This window comes from Lissotriton vulgaris, chromosome 6 (genome assembly GCF_964263255.1).
Source record: "Lissotriton vulgaris chromosome 6, aLisVul1.2, whole genome shotgun sequence".
Lineage (NCBI taxonomy): Eukaryota > Metazoa > Chordata > Amphibia > Caudata > Salamandridae > Lissotriton > Lissotriton vulgaris.
In genome coordinates, this window is record NC_141694.1 from 1,406,654,806 (window position 1) to 1,406,677,829 (window position 23,024).

At 44.7% G+C, this 23,024-nt stretch overlaps 1 protein-coding gene across 3 annotated transcripts in view; it reads right to left on the bottom strand.

Annotated features, from left to right (window-relative positions):
* Window positions 1-23,024, bottom strand: part of CFAP61 (cilia and flagella associated protein 61) — a 1,856,219-nt gene that overhangs the window by 446,501 nt on the left and 1,386,694 nt on the right. For all 3 annotated transcript variants that reach the window (XM_086927518.1, XM_086927517.1, XM_086927519.1), the window contains one exon: window positions 14,668-14,759. In XM_086927518.1, the coding sequence (XP_086783644.1) occupies window positions 14,668-14,759 (92 nt within the window). The remainder of the gene's footprint in view (window positions 1-14,667; window positions 14,760-23,024) is intronic.

The following is a 23,024-nucleotide window of genomic DNA, read 5'->3' on the forward strand; positions in this document are numbered from 1 at the left end:
GGAATCGCAGGAAACTGGGAATCAAAGTCCGCTAGGCGATATCGCTTCCCCAGGAATCGCGGAATACCCTGCTTATCCACCTCCAGCCACTCTTTTGTGAGGATATCCTTTAGAACATCATGGAAGGGGAGGTCATCCACCACAGAGGAAGTATACTGTGCGTAAAACCCCTCTTCAGACAGGGATTTAGGATCAAACCCAAGCACCTCACGAATAGGCACCAGCATGTCCGAAAAAACCTTGCCCTGGATGTACTTTCCCTTAGGGGAATTGTCCAGTTCTTCCTCATCATCCTTAGCCCGCTTAGCCGCAGGCTCCAGCAGCGCAGACTGGACCGCAGAATCAATCAAGTCTCGTAAATCAGCCCTAGAAATCTGCGAGACGTCGTCCTCCTGCAGATCCTGAATATTATGCTGCTTGGAAACAGCCTTAGACGGCACAGGAGAAGAAGCCCCCTCACTCATGGTGAAAAAACCCAGAAGTAACCAAACAGGAAATCACCACAACAAAGGAAGTGCCCAGCAACCTCCAATAAATACTGCCCCCAATCAACCAATCACGCAAAGGTGTGTTGAAGAATGAAATAAAAAGAGGGCAGCCTTGACGTCTCCACCCACAGCCACAGGTCAAAAGAGAATGGCCGTGGGTGCCAGACGCTGCGATAGTGCAGCAGCGCCGGAACGACCAGAGGCCAGGACACCATCAAAACTCCCCGCCCCAGCCCAGCACATGAGCGGGGAGCGCACCTGACCTCAGAACAGGAGCCTGGCCGACCGGAAAACCGGAGCGACCGAGCCGTGCATTACAAGATTAAAACAATAGTATTTATTTAAACACACATGAAAAACTCATGGAACCGCCACCAAAGGAAACTGGATCCAGGGACCGGAACCGGGAGCACCAGCGTTCCGACAGCCGTCGGAGCAGAAAAAAAACAGGCATGGCGGTAGGTGGGCGGGGCTTATGTACTATAGAAATACTGGCGTTGTGATTGGCTGGGTGGAGGCAGGACTGCCTCACGTTGTTAGGACTGGAACGGGGAGGATCCATGAGGGGGTAATGCTGTACGAGTTCTCTGACTCACTATTTTTGCCCATGCTAACATCTTCCACTATATTCGAACATACTGTGCACCAACAGGCTCTGAGTGTGATGCGCACTCATTGATTCAGACTCGCGTTCCGACGCGACTCTGTAGTCGTTTGCTCGGAGGGACGAGGCTCCACCTAGTGGGCAGGTCAGCACAGGACCATTTCCGGAAGGAATACATTTTTAAAACCAATGATTACACGGACACGCAGCAGACGTGTGCAGCCGGCGCGCTGCCGGCGCGGCAAAGGCAAGCCCTTCTGCACCCGTCCACGTCCGGATTGCGGCCAGCCATGCTGAATGTGGGAACGTAAGTAAGTCTCCCAATCTGACCCGCGAGGAATTATTGAACCTTAGGAGGGAGAAACACCTTAACTGTTGTACAACTGTTATAGGACACTCCGCTCTACCGAATGCCTGTACTCAATGCAAGTGGGCCATCGGGTCCCCCGTGGGTAATGGAAATACCACTCAAGCTTTGTATATATACGTAGAGGAAATGCGCTCATAAGATAGACTTGGAGCATGCCTTGTCAACTGCAGGTCTCTGATCAAACATTCAGGGGATATTTGGCTGTCCCTGTCTGATAACGACTGGGACTTGATGTTTCTCACCAAAACCTGGTTAAAAGATGACTTTAATCCCGCTTTAGTGCTAGCGATTCAACCTGGCTTTAAGATTTGTTGTGCAAATAGGCCTGGAGTTAAAAAGGATGGCAGGGTTGCCCTTATCGTGAGAGACTCCTGTGAGATTGCAATGTCGGAGGTGCTCAATCTTAGAGATATTGAAGAACTGAATTTCTGTGTTAAGACCAGCCCGACCGCATCCCTAGCTGAACTTCTCACTTACAGACCTCCTTACTCTCCCCCATGTTCCACGTCTGACCTCTGCAATTTCATAGCGCAAAAATCCTTACAATATAAACATTATCTGGCACTAGGAGATTTTAACCTCCACATTTCTGTTACAAAGTGCACTCAGTCTTCACAATTGCTGTTGTCACTTGAGGGCCCCAATCTTATGCAGCATGTAAAATCTCCAATGCATAGTGCCGGAAATATACTCGATTTGGTGTTCTCTAACATTGCTTCCTTAGTTGTTGAATCTCCACAAGAGCAGACTTGGTCTGATCATTTTCTGATCCCATTCTCTTGCAGGAGAACAATACCCTAGGGTAAAGGGAAACATCTACAAGCGCCCAAGAGGAACTGGAAAAGATTGACGCCAGCTTTCTTAGTACCGATTTTGCTGGACAGCCAGCCCCAATGACCCAGATAAGGATGCTGTGTCCCTGGATGCATGGATGTTGGACGCTCTGGATAAGCTCGCACCAGCAAGATTAGTCAGCTTCCCTCGAAGGACCCCTTCAGCGTTTTGGTTCACAGAGGAGTTGAGGGTGGCAAAGAGCAATTGTAAGCATTTGGAACAGGTTTGGAGAAAAGCATACTGCCCCTAGTAAAAAAAACTTACAGTGAGGCTATAAAAAACCTGCATAAAGTCATGAAAACTGCCAAAAGGGACCATTTTGTGAAGCACATTAACTTGTTTGATAACTCCAGCAGAGACATTTTTAACATAGTCAGCTCCTTCACTAAACCCTCAGTGCTTGAGGGTAGGATACCTTCACCCCCTGCACTTTGTAAAAAACTCTCTATCTTTTTTGAGGAGAAAATTCACAAGGTTTATGAGTTTTTTTGCCTGTACAGGATACCATTGAGTCTGATGGGGGAGAGAACCAGTCAGGGGTTGCCACCCTGTCCGTATTTCTTCCGATCTCACTTGGGGCTTCCCTGGATGGTATACTGAAGTGCAAGGCAGGATCCCCAGCAGATCCCTGTTCCCAAAAACAATGGGTAGCACTTCCCCATTTTCTCAATCCAACCCTTAACCTCCTATGGAACATCTCATTAAGCAATGGCATTTTTCCAGATTCTTGGAAACATACGATGCTCTAACCTCTCCTAAAAAAAACTAATACTGATGTGTTGGATTAAAAAAATTATCGCCCTATTTCTCAATTCCCAGCGCCAGCAAAAATTTTGGAAAAATTGGTACATCAACTTAGCAGCTTCATGGTTGTTAAGGATGTACTACATGATACACAGTGTGGTTTCCGAGCTGGTTTCAGTACTGAGACAGCGCTATAGGAGCCCCTTTGGGTGTGCTCATTTCTAAGTGGGGAATTAAAACCGTCTCCTATGCAGATGACACACAGCTGGTGTTCTCCTTTAAGTACCTGTCAGCATACACCTTCAAGAGGTTCAAGGGCTGCCTGTGTGATGTCTCTAGGTGGATGAATAACAACAAACTAAAAGTTAACACAGAGAAAACCGAGGTGCTATTCTTTGGGAAGAACTCTCCCCCAACGCCCCCCCCCCCCGACGTCGGGTCTGTGGTGGCCGAGGAAATGGGTTCTCCACCTTGTCCGTCCTCTACGGTAAAAAACCTCGGTGTAAAATGGAACGCAGGGATGACATTTGCTTCCCAAATACGTTCCATTACATCCACTTGCTTTGGAATTCTGAAGGGATTGAGTAAATTTCTCTTTCTTCTGCCGGAGACCTGTCAAAAATTAGTCATTCATGCTATGGTGACTTCAAGGCTTGATTATGCCAACAGCCAGTTCCTTGGTCTTCCGGCATATTTGATAAAAAGTCTGCAGATGGTGCAAAACGCAGCAGTGAGACTTATTAGAAGAGTGCCTTTCAGACAACACATCTCTCCTCATGTCCAACAGCTCCATTGGTTGCCAGTTGCACAGCGTATAGAATTCAAAGCCTTGACAATTGCTTTCAAGGCCCAGAACGGGAGCGGTCCCAATTTCATCAAAAAACGGATCCGCCCTCATCAGCAAAGGCGGCTGTTATGTTCTAATTCACAGAATCTGCTGTGTGTTCCCCAATTCGTAAAGGCTCGCATTGGAGGAAGGGCTTTCTCAGTTAGAACAACTAGACGATGGAACTCACTTCCGGTTGGACTTCGGCGGATACCGGATGAAAGGGAGTTCAGGAAAGCCCTAAAAACATGGCTCTTTAGCCGAGACCAATGAACTTATCCAGTTTTGGAGACCCAGTATATTTGTTGCACGATCACGCTAGCGCCTCTGTTTGAGGTAGCTGTCGCGCTTTACAAATGATGTTGTATTGTATTGTATTCATTCAGTCGGTCGGTCTATGAAATGGGGATGGGCAGACACCTTGTAAGATGGTTATATAAAGGCCTATGCACACACTTGCAAGTTTCACTGGCGGCCCTACGCGCTCAATGGAAGGAGGATCTCGGCTGCGCTCTACATGACTAGGAATACAGTTTCCTTTTAGAATACCACAGCCTCATTCCACATAACCTCTGATTCAAATTCATCCAGTTATCACTGCTTCACAGAGCGTACCTCACCCCCAGAAATGACAAACTGTACCCAGCGGTTTCGCCAGTCTGCCCTACATGTCACGCAGACTCCGCAACCCTACTACATATGCGCTGGGAGTTCTCCCTATGATACTCGCCAGCCGTTCACACAACCCTGCAAGATCTAGCGGGTCCCTCATTGGAATACTGCGGAAGACTGCCTTCTGGGTCTGTATCCACGCCCAAAATCTCCAAAACTCACCACATTTTGTAGACCTAGCACTTTTGTTAGTAAAGCATCAAATAGCCAGATGCTGGAGGGCACCAAGGGCCCCCTCGCTGACAGCTGGCACAAAGAGGTCTTGCAGTGGGGTACTGAAGAGGGATAAGTACTGCATAGAGCGGAGGATCAGTGACCTATTGCTTCCATGTAGGATAGCTTTTTAGCAGTGTTTAATTTGAGCCAGTGGTTTCCGGTGCTCAGCACTGGCACTTAAGTGCCTGAACCTGCACTTATGACAGCTGCCACATGGTGGCGCTATTTGTGTTATTTAAAGATGAGCAGAAAAAGAGTTGTTTGTTAATTCAATATAAATTAAAACCAACTAATACCTGCCACCCAAGCCATTCTTAAAGCTTTGGCGGCCTCTAACAGACTGAATTGTCACACATCTGTGTGATGGGTAATAGTTGTGTAAGTACAGTGGCAATGTGTGGTTCAAACTGCGGTGGCCTCCTGTCGAGGGCCTCAACACTCATTGTTTTGCAAATGAAGCACTGCTTTTCAGAAGCATATAAATCTTATACAGAAAGTGATTAACAGATAACAAATGCACAAGAAGGTCGAATCAATGGATTCAGCTATCCCTCTCCCAGACCCTCCCCCTGATCCACGGTACAGATTAAGGCAACTACGTCCAAATCCGATCAGAGATGACCAGAGGCGATCTTGTATAGTGCTGGCCCCTTCCCTTCCCCCCTTTTGGGCATGCGAGTAACTATTCCTCATCAAGAGACTATAAGCAGAAGACAAGTTGGGGTTACGGTGCGGGGGGGGCACTGTTGGTAATCGCTATAGTCAATCTGTTACTGTGCCAGTACAACTATGTTACTTGCTACATTTATACTGTGATAATTACCAGATTTGCTGTCTTATGTGCTGTATCATTGGAAGTTTGTAGATACTGTGAACAATGTACACATTGGGCAGCCTTATGTCCGGCTCTTCTATACTTTCCTTTATGCTGTTTCTTGGAATGTCATGAACATTCTGGTATATATCAAAGTCGATAAAGTTTGTTATTAAAAATATATATATATATATATACTCAATAAAACACAAGTAGCTTTCAGATCTACGCTTTCCACAGAAATTGGTATCAGTTGTAGACAACATAAGGATGCGGTTGGATGTGGGAGGCAGAGCAGTGACCCTGCTGGATCTTAGTGCAGCGTTTGACACAGTACCCCATAATATCCCATTTCTGAGATTAAAAACTACAAGAGTGCACGGAAAAAGCTCTGGATTGGTTTTTATCATTTTTGGCTCAAAGATCCTAGATAATAAGAACGGCATCTTGTGCTTCTGAGAAAAACTATTGCTGTGAAGTTCCCACCAGAATCTAGCCTTAGTCTCACCCTGTTTACCTTGTATATTTTCCATCTAACAGCTCTTATCAAAAGCTTTGGGCTCTTTCTTTTGTCTTATGCAGATGACACCGACATTGTAGTTTCAGTTGTAGTTGAAGAAGAAAACGTGTCAAATCTGCACAACTGTTTGTCAGCAGTGATGTACTTGAGTAGCACAAATGCTGTAAAACTGGAATGAGGATAAGACTGAACTTTTACGCTTAGGCCAACTATCAATTTTTAACACTAAACTGGTGGCCTAGTGACCTGCCCAGTCCAGTAGGATATGCCAAGATCTGGGGTTCACAATAGACAATAACCTGAATTTGGAGACACAGATTAAGAAAGTATTGGGATTATGTGTTTGGTACCTAAAAAGCCTAGTCTCTCCCATTCTGAAAGACTGGTTACAAGTCGATAAAATAATCCAGTTTAAAGTTATCTGCATGGCCCACAAAGCATGCTATAAGCTGGGCACAGAAGCTATAACTGAAAAACGTAAGATCTATTAGCCCAACCCCTCACTTTGATCCGCAAATGCCGCCTCCTTTATGGTTCCCCGTATAAAGCAGATGGGGAAAGGTGGACAAACTTTCTTGTTTCTGGCCCCTAGTCTATAGAATGCCCCCCTGCTTCACTTTAGAAGGGAAAACAACCTTTTGAAATTTCACAAAGGAATAAAAACATGTTTATTAGCCCCTAGACTATGGAATGACCTCCTGCTTCACCTTAGAAGGGAAAACAACCTTTTGAAATTTCACAAAGGAATAAAAACATGGCTACTTCTACCATTTTGAGTCTAAGGTATGCAGCCTTCTCAGTCTAATAGCGCCAGGATATCCTTTTCAGGGTGAAAGTTTGCGCTTTACAAATTCATTCATCATCATCTACAAGTTTTAACAAGCGCTGAATGGTCATTGCATTTCCAAAGATCACTTTGTCTTAGAAAATTCTACTGCACAGTATAAGTGGCCTTTGCAATTTACCAGAGAAGCCAAAACATGTCTAGCTAAGGGTGCTCCAATCTGTAAGAATTGGATCTGCTACCTCCAGTAGAAGTTCCTATTCATGGTTTGGGGACGTTCTCCCTTGGTGTTCGTCTCATGTTTTCAGATGAAGCACTAGAGACTTCTGTTAGACCAACTCCTACTGGGATGCAGGTTGGTGGGAACAGTACATTGAGGTATTGCTTCACAGGGACCCTTCATGCAACAGCCAGTGGTTTTCAGTCAGCACCTCTGCATTAGAAGAAGTTTTGGATGTGAAAGGACTGCTGCTGTTGCTGCAGTTTTCTTTGAGGTGCCTCTTCCAGTATGGGATGCAAGTACACCGCTTGCCTTTGCAAAACCCTTTAGATTGCATTTCTAGGAATTCTTCTCTGTTTTCCATACTCACTGATTTTAACGCCTATGCCTTTGTCTTCATCTTCTCAATCACCTCATCTGGTTAGAATCCAAACAGGATATAATCATTAGGAGGCAATTAAAGCATCTTCTGCTGTGCTTGAAGTGTTGAGGAAGTCAGCCTCCAGCCTCCACAGCAAAGAGAGGCGGACAGACACAGACCATGACAAATATAAGCTGTGGCAAATCCTGTTTTATTACAGGCTAGCCAAAGCAGATTAGCTGAAAAAATAAGATGGCTCAAAATGCAGTGGCCTGGCTGCTGTTCTCACTGCAGCGGCCGGTGTAGGTAAGCACGGTAGGGCGGGAGAGCATGGAAGTCGATGGGATAGGATTTATTTATTTTTCTCTATTCTGTTGTCTGTCGGCTCCCCCAGCCCCTTCCGCCCTGCCCCACTGCGCTTACCTGCACCAGCCGCTGCCTGTCTCTGGTCGTATTCTCAAATTGCATTGGCTTCCTGTTGAGACGCATGTGCAGTTTAAAGTGTGTACCGCCCATAAGATCCTTTTTTCCCCAAGAGCACAGCATCCTGTCCAATCTAGGGTTCCAGTACAAGCCTTCTCAGGCATTGTGTTCAGCATATCGCAATACGGCCTCCGCTCCACGTGTTAGGAAAGTCAGAGCAGGAGGCCTTTCTCTCCATGCTAAGGCCGCAGTCCTTCGGAATGCACTCCCTCTGTCCATCAGGAGAGTGCAGAACCACTAGACATTCAGAACAATCCTGAAGACCTGGTCATTCTTTTCTTAGCTGCTCCCTGCAACACTTTGTGATAGGTCACTTTTAGTAGAGCGCTCTTTTAGGACTAGCGCTGGGAAGCCCCGTTGCTGGGGCAGCTACGGGCAGTAAAAATCTTTTAACATAACATTGACATAACATAATGTCTTTTTTCGTTACTTTCTAGAAATTGTCCCACTTTTTCTCGTTAAAAACTCTAAGAAATAGTTAATGGAATTCCACAGGATCTCCTCTAGCAGCTAAAAGGGTAGATGAACCTGCAGCACTGATAATGCCAACTGTTTTTTGAAAGACCTTCCTGCACAAAAGAACCAGAGTCCTGCTTTCCTCTTGCTCTGAATTGAAAGAAGTGGAGCCAGATGCAATATATGTTTTTCCCCACCACCAGCAACTAAAGAGAGTCCGATGTGCTGGAGTGTTCTCCTTCAGAAATTTAGGATCAGAATGGACAGGTATGGACTTCTTTTTTAATGCCTTTTACCTGACAAAAAGAGCAGGCACTCACAATAGCACAATAGTGGAGACTGAGTCAGAGACTCCAATTTGGGATAGATTTAAGTGCTACTTACAAATTGATGAAATAAGATATGAATGTCTTTAAGAAGTTCACCAAATAGTTCAACATAATGGTTGAAAAGGATGGGAGTTCGGAGCATCACACGAAATTAGGGCGAGATCAGAGAAGGTATTAGCAAATTTCTCAAGTTGGATGTACTCTCAGGTATAGGATTGAAAACATGTCATGACTATCCCTACACTGTCTAACCTGTTGTTATATGAGGTAAGGAGAATAGGATTGTCCATGGTGTTGAAAGAAGCATTTAGTTCCAGTAAATTGAGAAGACAGGGGTTGCTTTATCAATGGTGCGGAGGATATCATCAATCGTCATTAGTCTTGCAGATAAATTCCTGTGATTGGCTCAAAAACCTGATTGAAAGAAGTACAATAAGTAATTTCCTGAAAATTATTATTTAGTTTGGAGGCAACACATTTTTCAATAACCATAGCAAGAAGGAGGAGACTAGAGATTTGGAAGACGTTTTAACATTGCTGGGGTTGACATTAGGTATTTTTTTAAAGGAGGGGATTTATGTGTGAAACTTTAAGCCAGATTGCTGCAACACAATTTTGAAGCGAGGAATAGGTCAATGGTAGCCAATGAAAGAGAAAGACTTCAGCAACGAGTATTGCAATAGCAGAAGGAATCATATCACCAGAGTTCGAAGAGGGGTTTGAATCTGAGTCAGCAGAGATAAACGTCATCTTCCTAAATAGGAGAGAAAGAAATCTTGAGAGAGATAGGCCTGGTGTAAAAATTAGATGAGTATGTAGAAGTAAGGGTATTTGATAGTTCTGCACTGATAAACCATTTTTTATTAGAGACAATCAATTCCTGTCTACCTCTTACTTTTAATAGAAAAGTACAATGGAAACATTTTACTTCTAGACTAATAAGGGCTAGAGAGGGAGCTTGAGATTTAATGATTTCAAACAGGACTGGAAGTCTATTGTTAGAACAGGTAATCTGAGAGTTTAAACATGTACCTTTAGCAGAGAGAATGGAGGCTGTGTAGCTTTTCCTTTTATGTTTAAGCTTGGTAAGTGAGGGAGATGTTTAAGTTATTGTTCACAGTCTGTCAGGTCTCCTATTTGAGCACTTTTGAGGGTGAGACTAGATGAGAACCACTTTGAATTTTTCCAATGATTGAGTGTTCTCCTGGAAAGGTGGTGAAGAGAGACAATCAATTCTAGCTTCAAAGAGAACAAGAGTGTCATTAGAGGCAGGTAGTGGATCCAAACAGAAGAGATTAAGAAACAGAGATTTTCTCTGTAAAAGACCATAATCCCGGCTTCAAATTTTCTTATGGTTAGAGCTCTAGAGTAGACATTTGGGAGAAATTAAGAAAGAGCAAACAATAATCAGAGCAGTTTAAATTGATTGTCTACAATATGTAAGAAAACCTCAGAAGATCAGAAAGCCTTAGTGAGGCTGTACATTTCATAATCTCTTCTTCAGACTTTACTGTGGGGAGCCCACTTTTTTTGTACTTCTATTACCATGCCAGGTTGGTTCTGCTTGCAATAGTTTTGCAAAGGATTATCCATATTCTTGTCACTGCTTCTTTTTAATCTGCAATTAATGGGATTGTTACCAGTAGTAGTATACATTAGCTATCCCTTTCACAGAATGCCCGGTTTTGATACTTACTGTTGATCTCTTAAGCATTGATGAGTCAATTTTCAATACTACATAACAATTTGCCATTATTTTGTTTACTCTGCATCTTCCTCTACACAGTACTGATGCTTCTATGCTCCTCAATGGATCCCTATACCTGCATAACTTTATTCTATCTGTCTCCAACAGGATGTAAATTCTTCTAGGGTTTTTAAAGCATCTGTTCATCTATTTACTTGCTGTGCTCCTTGTTGTTTCCCCTTTCTTCCACGGTGTCTGTCTTGCACTGTTGGCATCCAGACACATTTACAAGCCACTTTACAGAAAGGAATGTGTATGTGTTAACATCTGTGAAGGTAGAAATGTACATGAGCATTCACTGTAAGCACTCATGGGGAGGATGGTATCAGTGGGAAGTAGCACAGGGCACACAAAGACAAAGACGGAAATTCACAGAATATGAGACGGGCACCATAAGTATATTACACATACAATTACAGAATGCGGGACGCCTGTGACTTCTCTTTTGAAGTCACATCCTTATTCTTTTATGAAGCACTCACCCCTACAAGGGCTGACTTGGAGCACTTAAGAGTGTCAAGCAGAAAGAAAAAAGAGAAATATTACAATGCAGTATGTTTCCATTCATCCTGAAAGCAGGAATCTTTGAATGAGTCCTTTAGACAATAATCCATATGTAGACCTTAAAAGGAATAAAAACAAGCCAGTGCAGATGTTGCTTTGGGCATTTGGTCAACCTAGATATGTTAATGAACTACTAGAGCAGAATTTCAAAAGGAGGCTTATCCGCACACAGTGGTGTCTAGACAAGACCAGCCACATAATGCCATAGAAATTGGATAGCAGATTTGTGTGCGTAGTGCAGGCAGGGTAAGTCACACAATCTGAGTATGGGACTTGCTATGTGGAGAAGGTGGTGTAATTAATAACAGCCACATAATCGGGTACACCAGGAGTAAGGGTACGTTACACCCAATAAGAAAAACTAGGCCCAGATAATTATGGAAATGTTGACAGCCACTCACAGCTGTCTATAGAAAGCAGACCTGCCACACTTCAGAGGTATGGAAATGGGAGCTGCCTCATTTACAAGTGAATGTGAAGGGGCTCTATTACACAATGTAAGGAGGGATGGAAAAGGACATTGGCAAAATAAGAGCACAGGCCATAGCCAAGTCAAACATAAGAAGATAGTAATCAAAATGACAGATATCCAGCAAAGCACAAGAAGGTTACAGAATGCAGAATGAGCCATGTAAAGGGTGAAAAGTAAGGAAGATCAGAGCAACTGCAAGGTGAGAGTTACCAAACTATTTCACAAACTATAGTTGGATACATATGCTGTATCATTGTGTAATAGTTTATACAAACATATCTGTTTGGGTGGGGGCACCAAACCCAGAGATAAGTGTTAACTCTCACTTCCAACAATTTCCCTCAGAACTGCTTCTACACATAGAATAGGAATGCACACATGCAAACGTTTCACTGCAGCACAAAGCACAAATCAAATGAGTATTGGTAGTCCTAGCATCTTTGGTGTGGTTTACCCCTATCTTTTTGCCTCTACCACCTGTATTTTTGATGCTGTGCTGGATTTCGTTTTTGCTTGTTTAGATGCTTTGGGCACTTTGCCACTGCTGTTCAGTGTCAAAGTGCAAGTGCTCCCTGTGTAAATTGGTATTATGATTGGTTATCCATGATTGACATATTTGTGTCACCAAGAAGTCCCTAGTAAAGTGCACTAAGTGTACCAGGGCTGGTGATGACAAATGCTACTAGTGGGCCTGCAGCACTGATTGTGCCACCCACATGAGTAGCCCTAAAATGGTGTCTCAGGCCTGCCACTGCAGTGCCTGTGTACAGTCTGTGAACTGCCATGTCCTCCTGGTCAGTGTCCCCAATGACCAGGCCGAACCCTTCCCTTTCTGTACACATTGTTCACCCCTATGGAAGGCCCCAGGTACCCCCTTGGACAGGGTGCAGTGTAGGTGAAAGGTAGAGCATGTATTTGTGCAGGTGAAATGCTCTGGTAGTGAATTACAGCCATTTTTGTTTTTCACTATTGTAAGGCTATCTTGCCCCATAGGCTATCATGGGGATGCTCGCTACAATGGCTACCTGCATATCTTCCCATAGGAGCATGATAGGACATAAAAGTCTGGTATCCTTGAACTCAGAATTTAATAACACATCTTTTAGGAAAGGTTGTTTTTAAATCCTGTGTTTGAAAACAGCACTTTTAGAAAGTTGCTGTTCTCTTGACTGACCTTTCTGTGTGCCTTGGCCTGTTTGTGAATTGACTGTCTGGTTTGTGAGTGACAGGGGCTGGGTGGCTCCCAGAGTCTGAGTGGGCCATCCCTGGGCTGAATAGCTCCATCTGCATCTAGAGTAGTGGGAGGGGGAAGCACCTGGGCCTAAATAGGGCTGTGCCTGCCTTCCACAATGCTGGCTCCATCTCCTGCTGGGTGGCTGACGACCCTGACGCGCTCCCTGAAAGGAGAGGCCAGGAAAACAAAGTGCTCAAGGAATACCTAGAACTGGTTCAGACCGGGCTCAGAGCCCTCCTGCACAAAGGGATCAAAGACTTATAGGGGTATAAGTACAGGACCCCTGACTACAGAAAATTAGATCATCCTGGAAACAAGAAGGAACCTCTGCCAAGGAGAAAGCTGAAACTGAAGAAGGACTGTCCTGCTGTGTGATGCTGTACTGACCTGCAGTTGCTTTGCTGCCTAGGAGAGGGGAAGGACTTTGTTGTTGCTTTGTCCCCTTACTTGAAGGAATCTCCAAGGGCCTGTTGTGAGCTAGCTCCCTGTTTTGAAGTCCCAGGAACAAAAGGACTTCACCCCACAGCTTCCCTGAGCTCTGCTGAGAGAGCTCTGTCCTTCCTAGAGTGCTTGGGCCAGTTGTGGTGCCTCTGGAAGTTGTACCAGTGCTGGGAAGCTGGAAACCAAGATTTGAGAGACTTTGCTACTGAAAAGTTATTGCATCCTTCGCTTGCGGAGCGCATTCCCGACAGTGCGAGGAAATTCGCTTGCGGAGCGCATTCCCGACAGTGCGAGGAAATTCGCTTGCGGAGCGCATTCCCGACAGTGCAAGGAAATTCCCGCTGCTACGAAGGCCGAGATCGTCGCAGCGCCCGTTGCCGCTGCCGGAGACGTTGCATCCTTTGTTTGCGGGAAGATCACCCTCGCTGCGAGCATCGTCGCAGAGCCTGTCATCTCTGGGGGAGATCGTCGCACCGCCTGCTTGCGGCTCGCATCACGTCGCTGAGAACATCGTCGCAGAGCCATCGCATCGAGGAGCTGCGAGAGGAAGATCGCCGCTGGATCACGCATCATCGTCCAGGAGATCCTCGCAGCATCTACAGATCATCGCATCGTACCTTTGCGAGACCGAACTTCCTACGGAACCTGCGCACTGGAATCCATACAAGTCATCGCCTTCCTCCCCATAAAGACCGTATTCGTGGCAACACATCCGCTGCTGCAGCAGGACTGTCGCCAACGCCTCCCCATAGTCTCAGGAGCAACGCATCGCATGTTTTCCACCGCACCAGCTTCTGCTTTGGAACTTTGTCACATTTAAAGGTACTGTTGGCTAAACATGATGCAACTGTGAACTTTTCACCCAACTGTGGATTATTTTATTGCAACTTTAAGAACTCTTTCGCAACCATATTCTTGAACTGTGTCTGTTGGATTTTTGTCGTTTTGGTCTTGTGTAGTTTATACCTTTATTTTTCTAAACTGTTGTGGAGTTAGTTTGTGGTGTTTTCACTGTGTTACTGTGAGTGTTGGTACAAATACTTTACTTTACAAATACTTTACACATTGCTTTTGGATCAGCCTGACTGCTTGTGCCAAGCTAGCAAGGGGGTGAGCAGAGGTTATCTAAAGGGTGTTTCCTCCTTACCCTGACTAGAAGCAAGGGTCCCTATTTGGACAGTGGTACCTACCTCTGCAAACTAGAGACCCCCACTGATAAGAGATGATGTAATCAGGTGCAGATGATACATATATTTTGTACATACAACACAACATCACACATGAAAACTATATTAAAAATTGAAAGTTTTCCTGCAAATTACCAATGTCATACCTTATGGTAGAGCAAGTGTGAAAGTGAACACAAGTGGAAACCACAGCAAGAAAAATTGTACATCATATCAAATGGGAGATTTTAGTTAGTAATATACACCTGGAAACAGAACACACAAAAAAAGAGCTCAAGAATCATGGGTGAACCATACTCACATAGTTTGGGATTGCCATTTGTGCTTCCAGAGGAGTGGGGATTGCAGGTTTGGCGATATGTAAATAGAAGTAACTACCAGGAAGAATTCCCCCTATGATTAAGAAAAATACATGTCAAGTTGTTTAATCGGGTGTGGTGTCACATTAAATAGCTGCTTCAAGAATATTTGGTTCATTGGAGGTAAACGTACTATGCAGTAATTAGGCGTATGAAGGTGTATTTGAATCCCCATCAGATAGTTCTTAAAAAACAGCATTGCATATGTGAGGTTGGATAAGGGTAGTGTTATCTCACTTTTTCCTTACTTCATATAGTTATTCAATACAAAACACACAAAAGGTGGCGCAGGAAAAGGTGATTTATAAGGGGAGAGGAAGCCCCCCAAAAATGTGTTCAGATTTGGAATGGCTGGGCTAGAGATGGGTAGAGTAATTTAGCCGGTGATCTATATGTGGGGTGGGGGGCGGGGTAGGAGGTTGTTGGGGAACTGTTTTGTGGGTTGTATACCATGTTTTAATGTTGTAAAAATGTAATAAAATACGTTATAAAAAAGAAAAATTCGATGCACAAAAGATACCGGAGCACAAGCATTTTCACATTGCCCTGTTTACAACAAGCCCTTTCATCACACAGTCTTCCAAAATCATGTTATTAGCACTGGACTGTGGTTTCTTCTATGAGTGGAATTAATTAAGCAATCCAATGCAAGAGGAAGGAAACACCCAAGTAGTTATCCAAAAGGGTGGACTCAGAACCTCACACTGCTAATAACTATTTGGGAGTGTCATCACTCCTGGATATTATAAATCAGGCCCTTAAACTTTGAGATGTAATTTTTTCCCCTAGATTATGTGTTTGTTGGTACTCTATTGGTAGAAGGTTATTTGAAATATGACTACTGCATTGTTTTTGTGATAAAACACATCTATGTTTCTAATGCAATGGACTGGAGTGAATGCTTCTTTTTTAAGGGTCACAAATAGGACATATAAACAAGCATTTGCAATGCGATCGGTGTCGCCTTTGGGACCTTATATGTATTTAGCTATGCAGCACATTAGCCTGGGTGCTGAAACATCTACTGTTCTTTAACATGGAGCGAAAGTAAGCACCAAACTGCGTGACATGACAGGTATGGGAACACATGGAGAGAAATATTGCCTTTCAGCAGGAAATGGAATAGTCCAAAGCACTGTTTTTAATATAAAATCAGGGCCTTCGGTGGTCATATCACTGAAAATACAAGATTTGAAAAAATATTATTGCCTACGGGTGCTCGTGGAAGACAATTTCTATGGACTGGAATCTAGAGAATGCTAAAGTGATTCCGGTAGTTTACTGACCTCAGCAGGTCGTTTTCTATCAAGACAATTAAATAGAGGCAGTTGAACAGAAGATACAGGGCGAGATGTAGGTGGCCCAATACCGGTCGGTAACGGCCGAAATGACCGATTCCTTAAAATACTGAATCAGTAAATTACCAAATTTGCAATGTAGGGAGCACTCAAATGAGTGTTTTTCCCATTTTAGGATTCGTTATTTACCACCAACTATACGTTGGTGGTAAATAAGGAATACCTTTGAAAATGCAAATCTGTGCATTTTCAACTGTGCCATGTGGCAGACATACATTTAGAGCATGTATGTGTGCCACATCTGCACACAAGCACGATTCAGGGGTGCAACAGGGTGACAAAGTGACACCCTGGCACCCTTGAATATTTCCCCCATTTTACCGAATCGGTATTTACCGATTCGGCAATTGCCATTCATTCCTATGTATCTACATCCCATTTACCTATTCTTAAATACTGAATCTGTAAAATTAGGTATTTAAGAATAGGTAAATTGGGATTACCTACATCTGGCCCACAGTCCCTAAGTGGAAACAGACAAGTCCTAGGGCTGATCTCCAGAGCCCATAAAATACATACACATACAATTATTTACCAAAGTATATACAAGAAGTCTTGAATGCTCGACCTAAAAGGGTGATTACAGATTTTAGTTACGGTTTATCTAGTCTCTGGTGGGTGCTGTACTAATGTATGGAAAGGTGATGAATTTTAAGGTGATTTCACATGTGCAGGATCTGATGAACCATATTTGAGAGAAACGTTTCCTCATAATTTTCTCTAGCAAATAATGGTTAGCTGCAGATTTTAGACTTATCCGTCTGGGATTGACCTGCTTTTACCTTTACTTCTCGCGGAACCCGCTCCGCGGGTCCCGCATCGCTAGAGATACTTTGTTGCAGCAGCCTGAAGGTTTGTGGAGGGAACGGCGAAGACAGTGACTCCCCGGGGCTGCGAGCGAGTGCGTGTGCTCCAACTGGGACTGCAATTCCCAGGAGCGCCCGCCAGCCCTGATTGTCAACACCTGGGCCGCTCTCCCCGACCCCTCCTACCCTTCCACCGAGGATTCATAAGCATTTTCCCTTGTGACGGCGTGTGGGACGCTTTGCAGATTTTAGACTTATCCGTCTGGGATTGACCTGCTTTTACCTTTACTTCTCGCGGAACCCGCTCCGCGGGTCCCGCATCGCTAGAGATACTTTGTTGCAGCAGCCTGAAGGTTTGTGGAGGGAACGGCGAAGACAGTGACTCCCCGGGGCTGCGAGCGAGTGCGTGTGCTCCAACTGGGACTGCAATTCCCAGGAGCGCCCGCCAGCCCTGATCGTCAACACCTGGGCCGCTCTCCCCGACCCCTCCTACCCTTCCACCGAGGATTCATAAGCATTTTCCCTTGTGACGGCGTGTGGGACGCTTTGCAGATTTTAGACTTATCCGTCTGGGATTGACCTGCTTTTACCTTTACTTCTCGCGGAACCCGCTCCGCGGGTCCCGCATCGCTAGAGATACTTTGTTGCAGCAGCCTGAAGGTTTGTGGAGGGAACGGCGAAGACAGTGACTCCCCGGGGCTGCGAGCGAGTGCGTGTGCTCCAACTGGGACTGTAATTCCCAGGAGCGCCCGCCAGCCCTGATCGTCAACACCTGGGCCGCTCTCCCCGACCCCTCCTACCCTTCCACCGAGGATTCATAAGCATTTTCCCTTGTGACGGCGTGTGGCACGCTTTGCAGATTTTAGACTTATCCGTCTGGGATTGACCTGCTTTTACCTTTACTTCTCGCTGAACCCGCTCCGCGGGTCCCGCATCGCTAGAGATACTTTGTTGCAGCAGCCTGAAGGTTTGTGGAGGGAACGGCGAAGACAGTGACTCCCCGGGGCTGCGAGCGAGTGCGTGTGCTCCAACTGGGACTGCAATTCCCAGGAGCGCCCGCCAGCCCTGATCGTCAACACCTGGGCCGCTCTCCCCGACCCCTCCTACCCTTCCACCGAGGATTAATAAGCATTTTCCCTTGTGACGGCGTGTGGGACGCTTTGCAGATTTTAGACTTATCCGTCTGGGATTGACCTGCTTTTACCTTTACTTCTCGCGGAACCCGCTCCGCGGGTCCCGCATCGCTAGAGATACTTTGTTGCAGCAGCCTGAAGGTTTGTGGAGGGAACGGCAAAGACAGTGACTCCCCGGGGCTGCGAGCGAGTGCGTGTGCTCCAACTGGGACTGCAATTCCCAGGAGCGCCCGCCAGCCCTGATCGTCAACACCTGGGCCGCTCTCCCCGACCCCTCCTACACCTCCCACCTTTTGTGTGTTTAATCTATATCGGCCATTAGTACTCCCGCAGCGCGGGAGAGTGCGCGGGAGAAGCCCGGGACAAGGGCGGGGCCGTCAGCGGCCGTCCGAGGCCGATCGAGGCCGGGCAGGGCTACTCCCTTTATATTTTTATTTTTGGATTTTTGTTCCTTATTCTTTTTTTGTTTTTGTTTTTAATTGATTCCTGAGGTTATTAATTGAACTGTTTTGTTGATGATTTTCATTGTGATCTTGGGTATTTTATGATATTCCAATTATTTTTGGTATACCTCTTATTCTTGTTTTTTAATATTTGTATATTAATCTACTTGCTCCCACACCTTTTAATATGCCTCTTCGCTCTGGCAAAGTCAGGCAAGTGCAGATGTCTACTTCTAATGGGGTTTTTACTGGCACCATAGACCAATTCTTCCAGCGCACTACTCGCGTTTTGGAAAATGAAATCGCCCTGGTCGAAAAGCACCTATCGTTGGACTTGGTGACTGGTAGGCGTTCCTCACTAGGACCGATTCATAATGCCCGCTCCCCGGTCCCATTAACTGATCAGACAGATGTTGTTTTAAATGCTAGAGATGTTATTTCGACCACACTTAATCAGGATGTCGTATTGGTAGAAGATACTGGGGACCTAGACTCAGACTCTGACAATTCGTTGGAAAGTAGTTCCATTAGACATTCTCCTGTGAATAAGGCTAGCGACCTAGTAAAGCAGCCTCCTGATAATACACTTGGTTCTGTTATTAATTCTCACCCCAAGTCTTTGGAGAACCAGTCCGCTTGTAAAACGAGCAAAAGGAAAAGAGAGGATTCTATCCATAGTGAGGGTACTCCGCATCCGAAAAGCCCAACCTCTGCTGTCATTCCTCAACCCTCTTTGTCATCTAGATTTTTAGAACCCCCAGGGAGTATTAACGCTGCTGATGGTGGCATTGAAGCCACCTTATTGGGGAAAATTGAGTTCTTGATCAAATCACTCCTACTACCTATCTTTGAAAGAACAAGGCTCCTAAATGATAAAATGGACCTAATGGAAACATTAATTAAAGAAAACATGTCCATTTCAAACAATTTATTACACCGCTCAGTCCTGGTAGTGCCACAAGTAATTCCCCCTGAGCAAGTTAAGGACGTAACTGATGGGGTTATAAGAAAACCGACTGGGCCATCAAATGCCCCAAGTGCTTCCAATCAAGTAACTAATTCTGGACATACCCAGGTTTCTGTAGTAAATAGAAATAGTAAACCCTCTACTGCAAATAATTCCATCCCCGTTCCTAGCACTATACCTAAAACCCCCAAGCCTGTACCTAAAACTAATCCAGCCAATAAAAAGCCTAGAACGGCTAGTACTAAACGTAATGTGAACCTTCCTCCGGAATCACTACCCTATACTGTTATTTTAACTGGTGTGGCTCCCTTGGAAGTAGGTAAACAGGAATCTTATAATGAATTACGTAACAAAGTTAACTATTGGCTAAATAAGAACCGACCCCTACCGCACCCCACGAAGGCAGTTATACTCAATGTCAGAAGAGTAGAGTGGGTTGGATATAGTAAAAAAGATCTAGAGGGTGACTGCATTGTTATTAGTTTTAGAGAACCTTGGGTTGCTGAACTTATTTGCAGAGAGCCCAGATTTGGTCGCATTGGTGATGTACAGACCCTATCATTACAATATTTCTACCCAAAAATTAATACTGTCTCAAACTACAATCATTTCCCTATTGGGAATGGTTCAAGAGAACATTTCTTTCCTGATGTGTCCATCCATCCTTTGTTCCGGCCCCACCTCTCAAATCGATTTGCTCCACTTAGTTGGTTGGATGGAGTAGATTGACATGATAGTGGATTAATGGTTAATGACCAGGGACATCTAGGTTTGACAAAGGTTATTTCACCCTCAATTCTAAACTGTACACGGGAGCTAGTGGAAGATGTCATCTCCCCAGGAACTGATGTGGTGGAAATTTTGGACGACCACTTGAGTAATAATTCTCTTGTTGTTTTGATGGTAGAAGAATATACTGAGGGTATGTGTTCTATTGTGTCTAATGTGTCGTGTGAAGGTCCAGTTGAATTAATAGACCTACCAGTTCTTTTACCGACTGATCCCCCTTGTGAGCCTGTAAACTGTTTAAAGGTACTGTCTTGGAATATTGCAGGGCTAAGGGGTAAAATGGTTGAGATTGACTGGGGGATTTTTGCAGAGCAATATGATGTCATGGTTTTTCAAGAATCTTGGTCGATGGAAGCACTTTTCCGGCTGGGCTTTTTGAACTTTTACAAACCAGCTCACAAAGGCCCAAGGGGACGGCCGTCTGGGGGGCTTGTAATTTGGGTTCGCCAATCGCTAAATGTCAGGATATATGAGTTACCAACTTCGAATGATGATCTCATGGGTTTGAAATTGACTAGGGCTGAAACTCGGGATCTATTCGTGATCAATGTTTATGCAAGGGGAAGACCTGGGGGAAAATGCCCTGAAGTGATGAATGATCTTGAACTCTTGTTAAATGACATTAGTACTGACAATTGTGTAATGTTACTGGGTGATTTGAACTGTACAATCGAGCCCATATTGTCTATGGATGATGGTTGTTATGAGGAAGCAGACCAGCTTTGGAACATTCCCAGCCTAACTCTACCACCAGTTACTAAAGCTACAGAGGCAGTGCTACATTGGCTTGGGCTATGTCTGGAGTGGAACTTGAGGGCAGCCAATGGGAGGTCCAAGTCTGACCTTGTAGGAAATCCCACTTTCGACAATGGCTACAGTAACAGCCGTATTGACTACTGCCTATTTAAAATGGAGTACTGGAATCATTTGGTAGATATGGAAGTAATCGCACGTCCCGAAAGTGACCATAACCCTTTGTCAATCACGTTAAAAATAGAATTGGGCATAGATAGAAAACAAAATGATGATATCTATACAACAGCGAATGCAGTCCTTAGTAACGATTGTCGTAGGATTCGCTGGGATAAGATTGTGGAAGACCCTAGAGTTCTGTCTAAGATCTCCAAGGATGTCATATTGGCTACTGAAAAGCTGGAACTAATACTGGCAAATAGGGGCATTCTTGATCAGGTAGGCCCAATTCATGAATCATTATTTACCACAATAAAAACCCATTTTACGTTTAAAGGTGGTCTTAAACATAAAAAAAAAGGTAATTTGGGGGCAAAATGGTATGATGCAAGCTGTAGGAAGGCGCATAATCGCCTGATATCTGTAATTAAAACTAGGGATACTCAGGCAATTAAAGTTGCGATGGCGGAGTACAGAAAAACCCTAAAACTTGCCAAAACTATATGGGATGATAATCGTTGGCAGGACCTTTATGAGGCCAGTCTATCAGGTAACCAATTGAAATTCTGGCAGGTAGTTAAATGGGGAGGATGTGGTGATCAGCAAACCCCAACTAACCATGTCTCGGCGGATACGTGGGTTGAGTTTTTTCAGCCCAGTTTTGTGGTAAGCAAATAAATGATAATCCCAGCGAGGAGGGAATGTTGATTCTTCCACAGTTGGTGAACTGCGGACATGTGGTTTTTAGTGAACGTGAGACGGAGATAGCGATACAATTAAGTAAAAATGGCAAAGCACCCGGGATGGACTGTGTCCCAGTAGACCTTTTTAAATATGATATGGAAAATTGGGTCCCGTATATCACTGCCCTGGCTAATGCCATTGCTTTGGGAGCAGAAATCCCGGTATCTTGGAGAGGGGCAGAGATTCTTCCAGTACATAAGAAAGGAGACAAGTCTAGTGCGGCGAATTATCGCCCCATTAGCCTCATCGACGCACTACAAAAAGTAATGGCCAGATTGCTGTTAGGCAGAATACAGTCATGGGCGAGGGAAGAAAATATCTTGTCCCCACTACAGGCAGGCTTTAGAGCCAACACAAGCACTATCGACCAGGTAGTCAGATTCACCATGATTTACTGGAAGACGGTGCATCTAGGAGGAGGTACATTATACGCTGCGTTCGTAGATTTAAAATCTGCGTTCGACCTGGTCCCTAGAGACAAGATGTGGTTGGCACTAAGTAAAATGGGAATGCCCCCTGACTTATTAGACTTAACGATTAGGTTACATAATCATAACTTTGCGAGAGTGAGATGGGGATCCCAAAGCCAAGTAACGGAGTCATTCCCTGTTACGCGGGGAGTTAGACAAGGGTGCGTCTTGGCACCATCCCTCTTTCTTCTTTTTATTAATCAGGTAGTGGAGTTCCTTTCGTCTGTTTCATCTGATGCCCCCGTATTGGGAGGGACTAAATTCCCACTTTTAATCTTCGCCGACGATACCCTGATTCTGGCCAAAACCCAGGTGGGGTTGCAAATTGCCATTAATAAATTCACGGAGTTTTGTAAATTAAATGATCTGGAGATTAACGTCTCGAAAACCAAGTTTATGGTATTTACAAAATGCAAACCACGTAAGGGTTATGTTACCATGAACGAAGTATCATTAGAGCAAGTATGGGTAATGACCTACCTAGTCGTGTCTATTGATTATAGACTGCGGTGGAGAGAACAGATTGAGGCTATGTGCCTCAAACTAGCTAGGTTATCAGGGTGTCTCGTGAAGGAACAGCGTTGCTCCCTCACGAAAAGAGTACTTCCTGCCACGAAAATCTATAAGGCCAAAATTAGTTCGGCCGTTCTTTATGGCTCTGATCTATGGGGTCATGT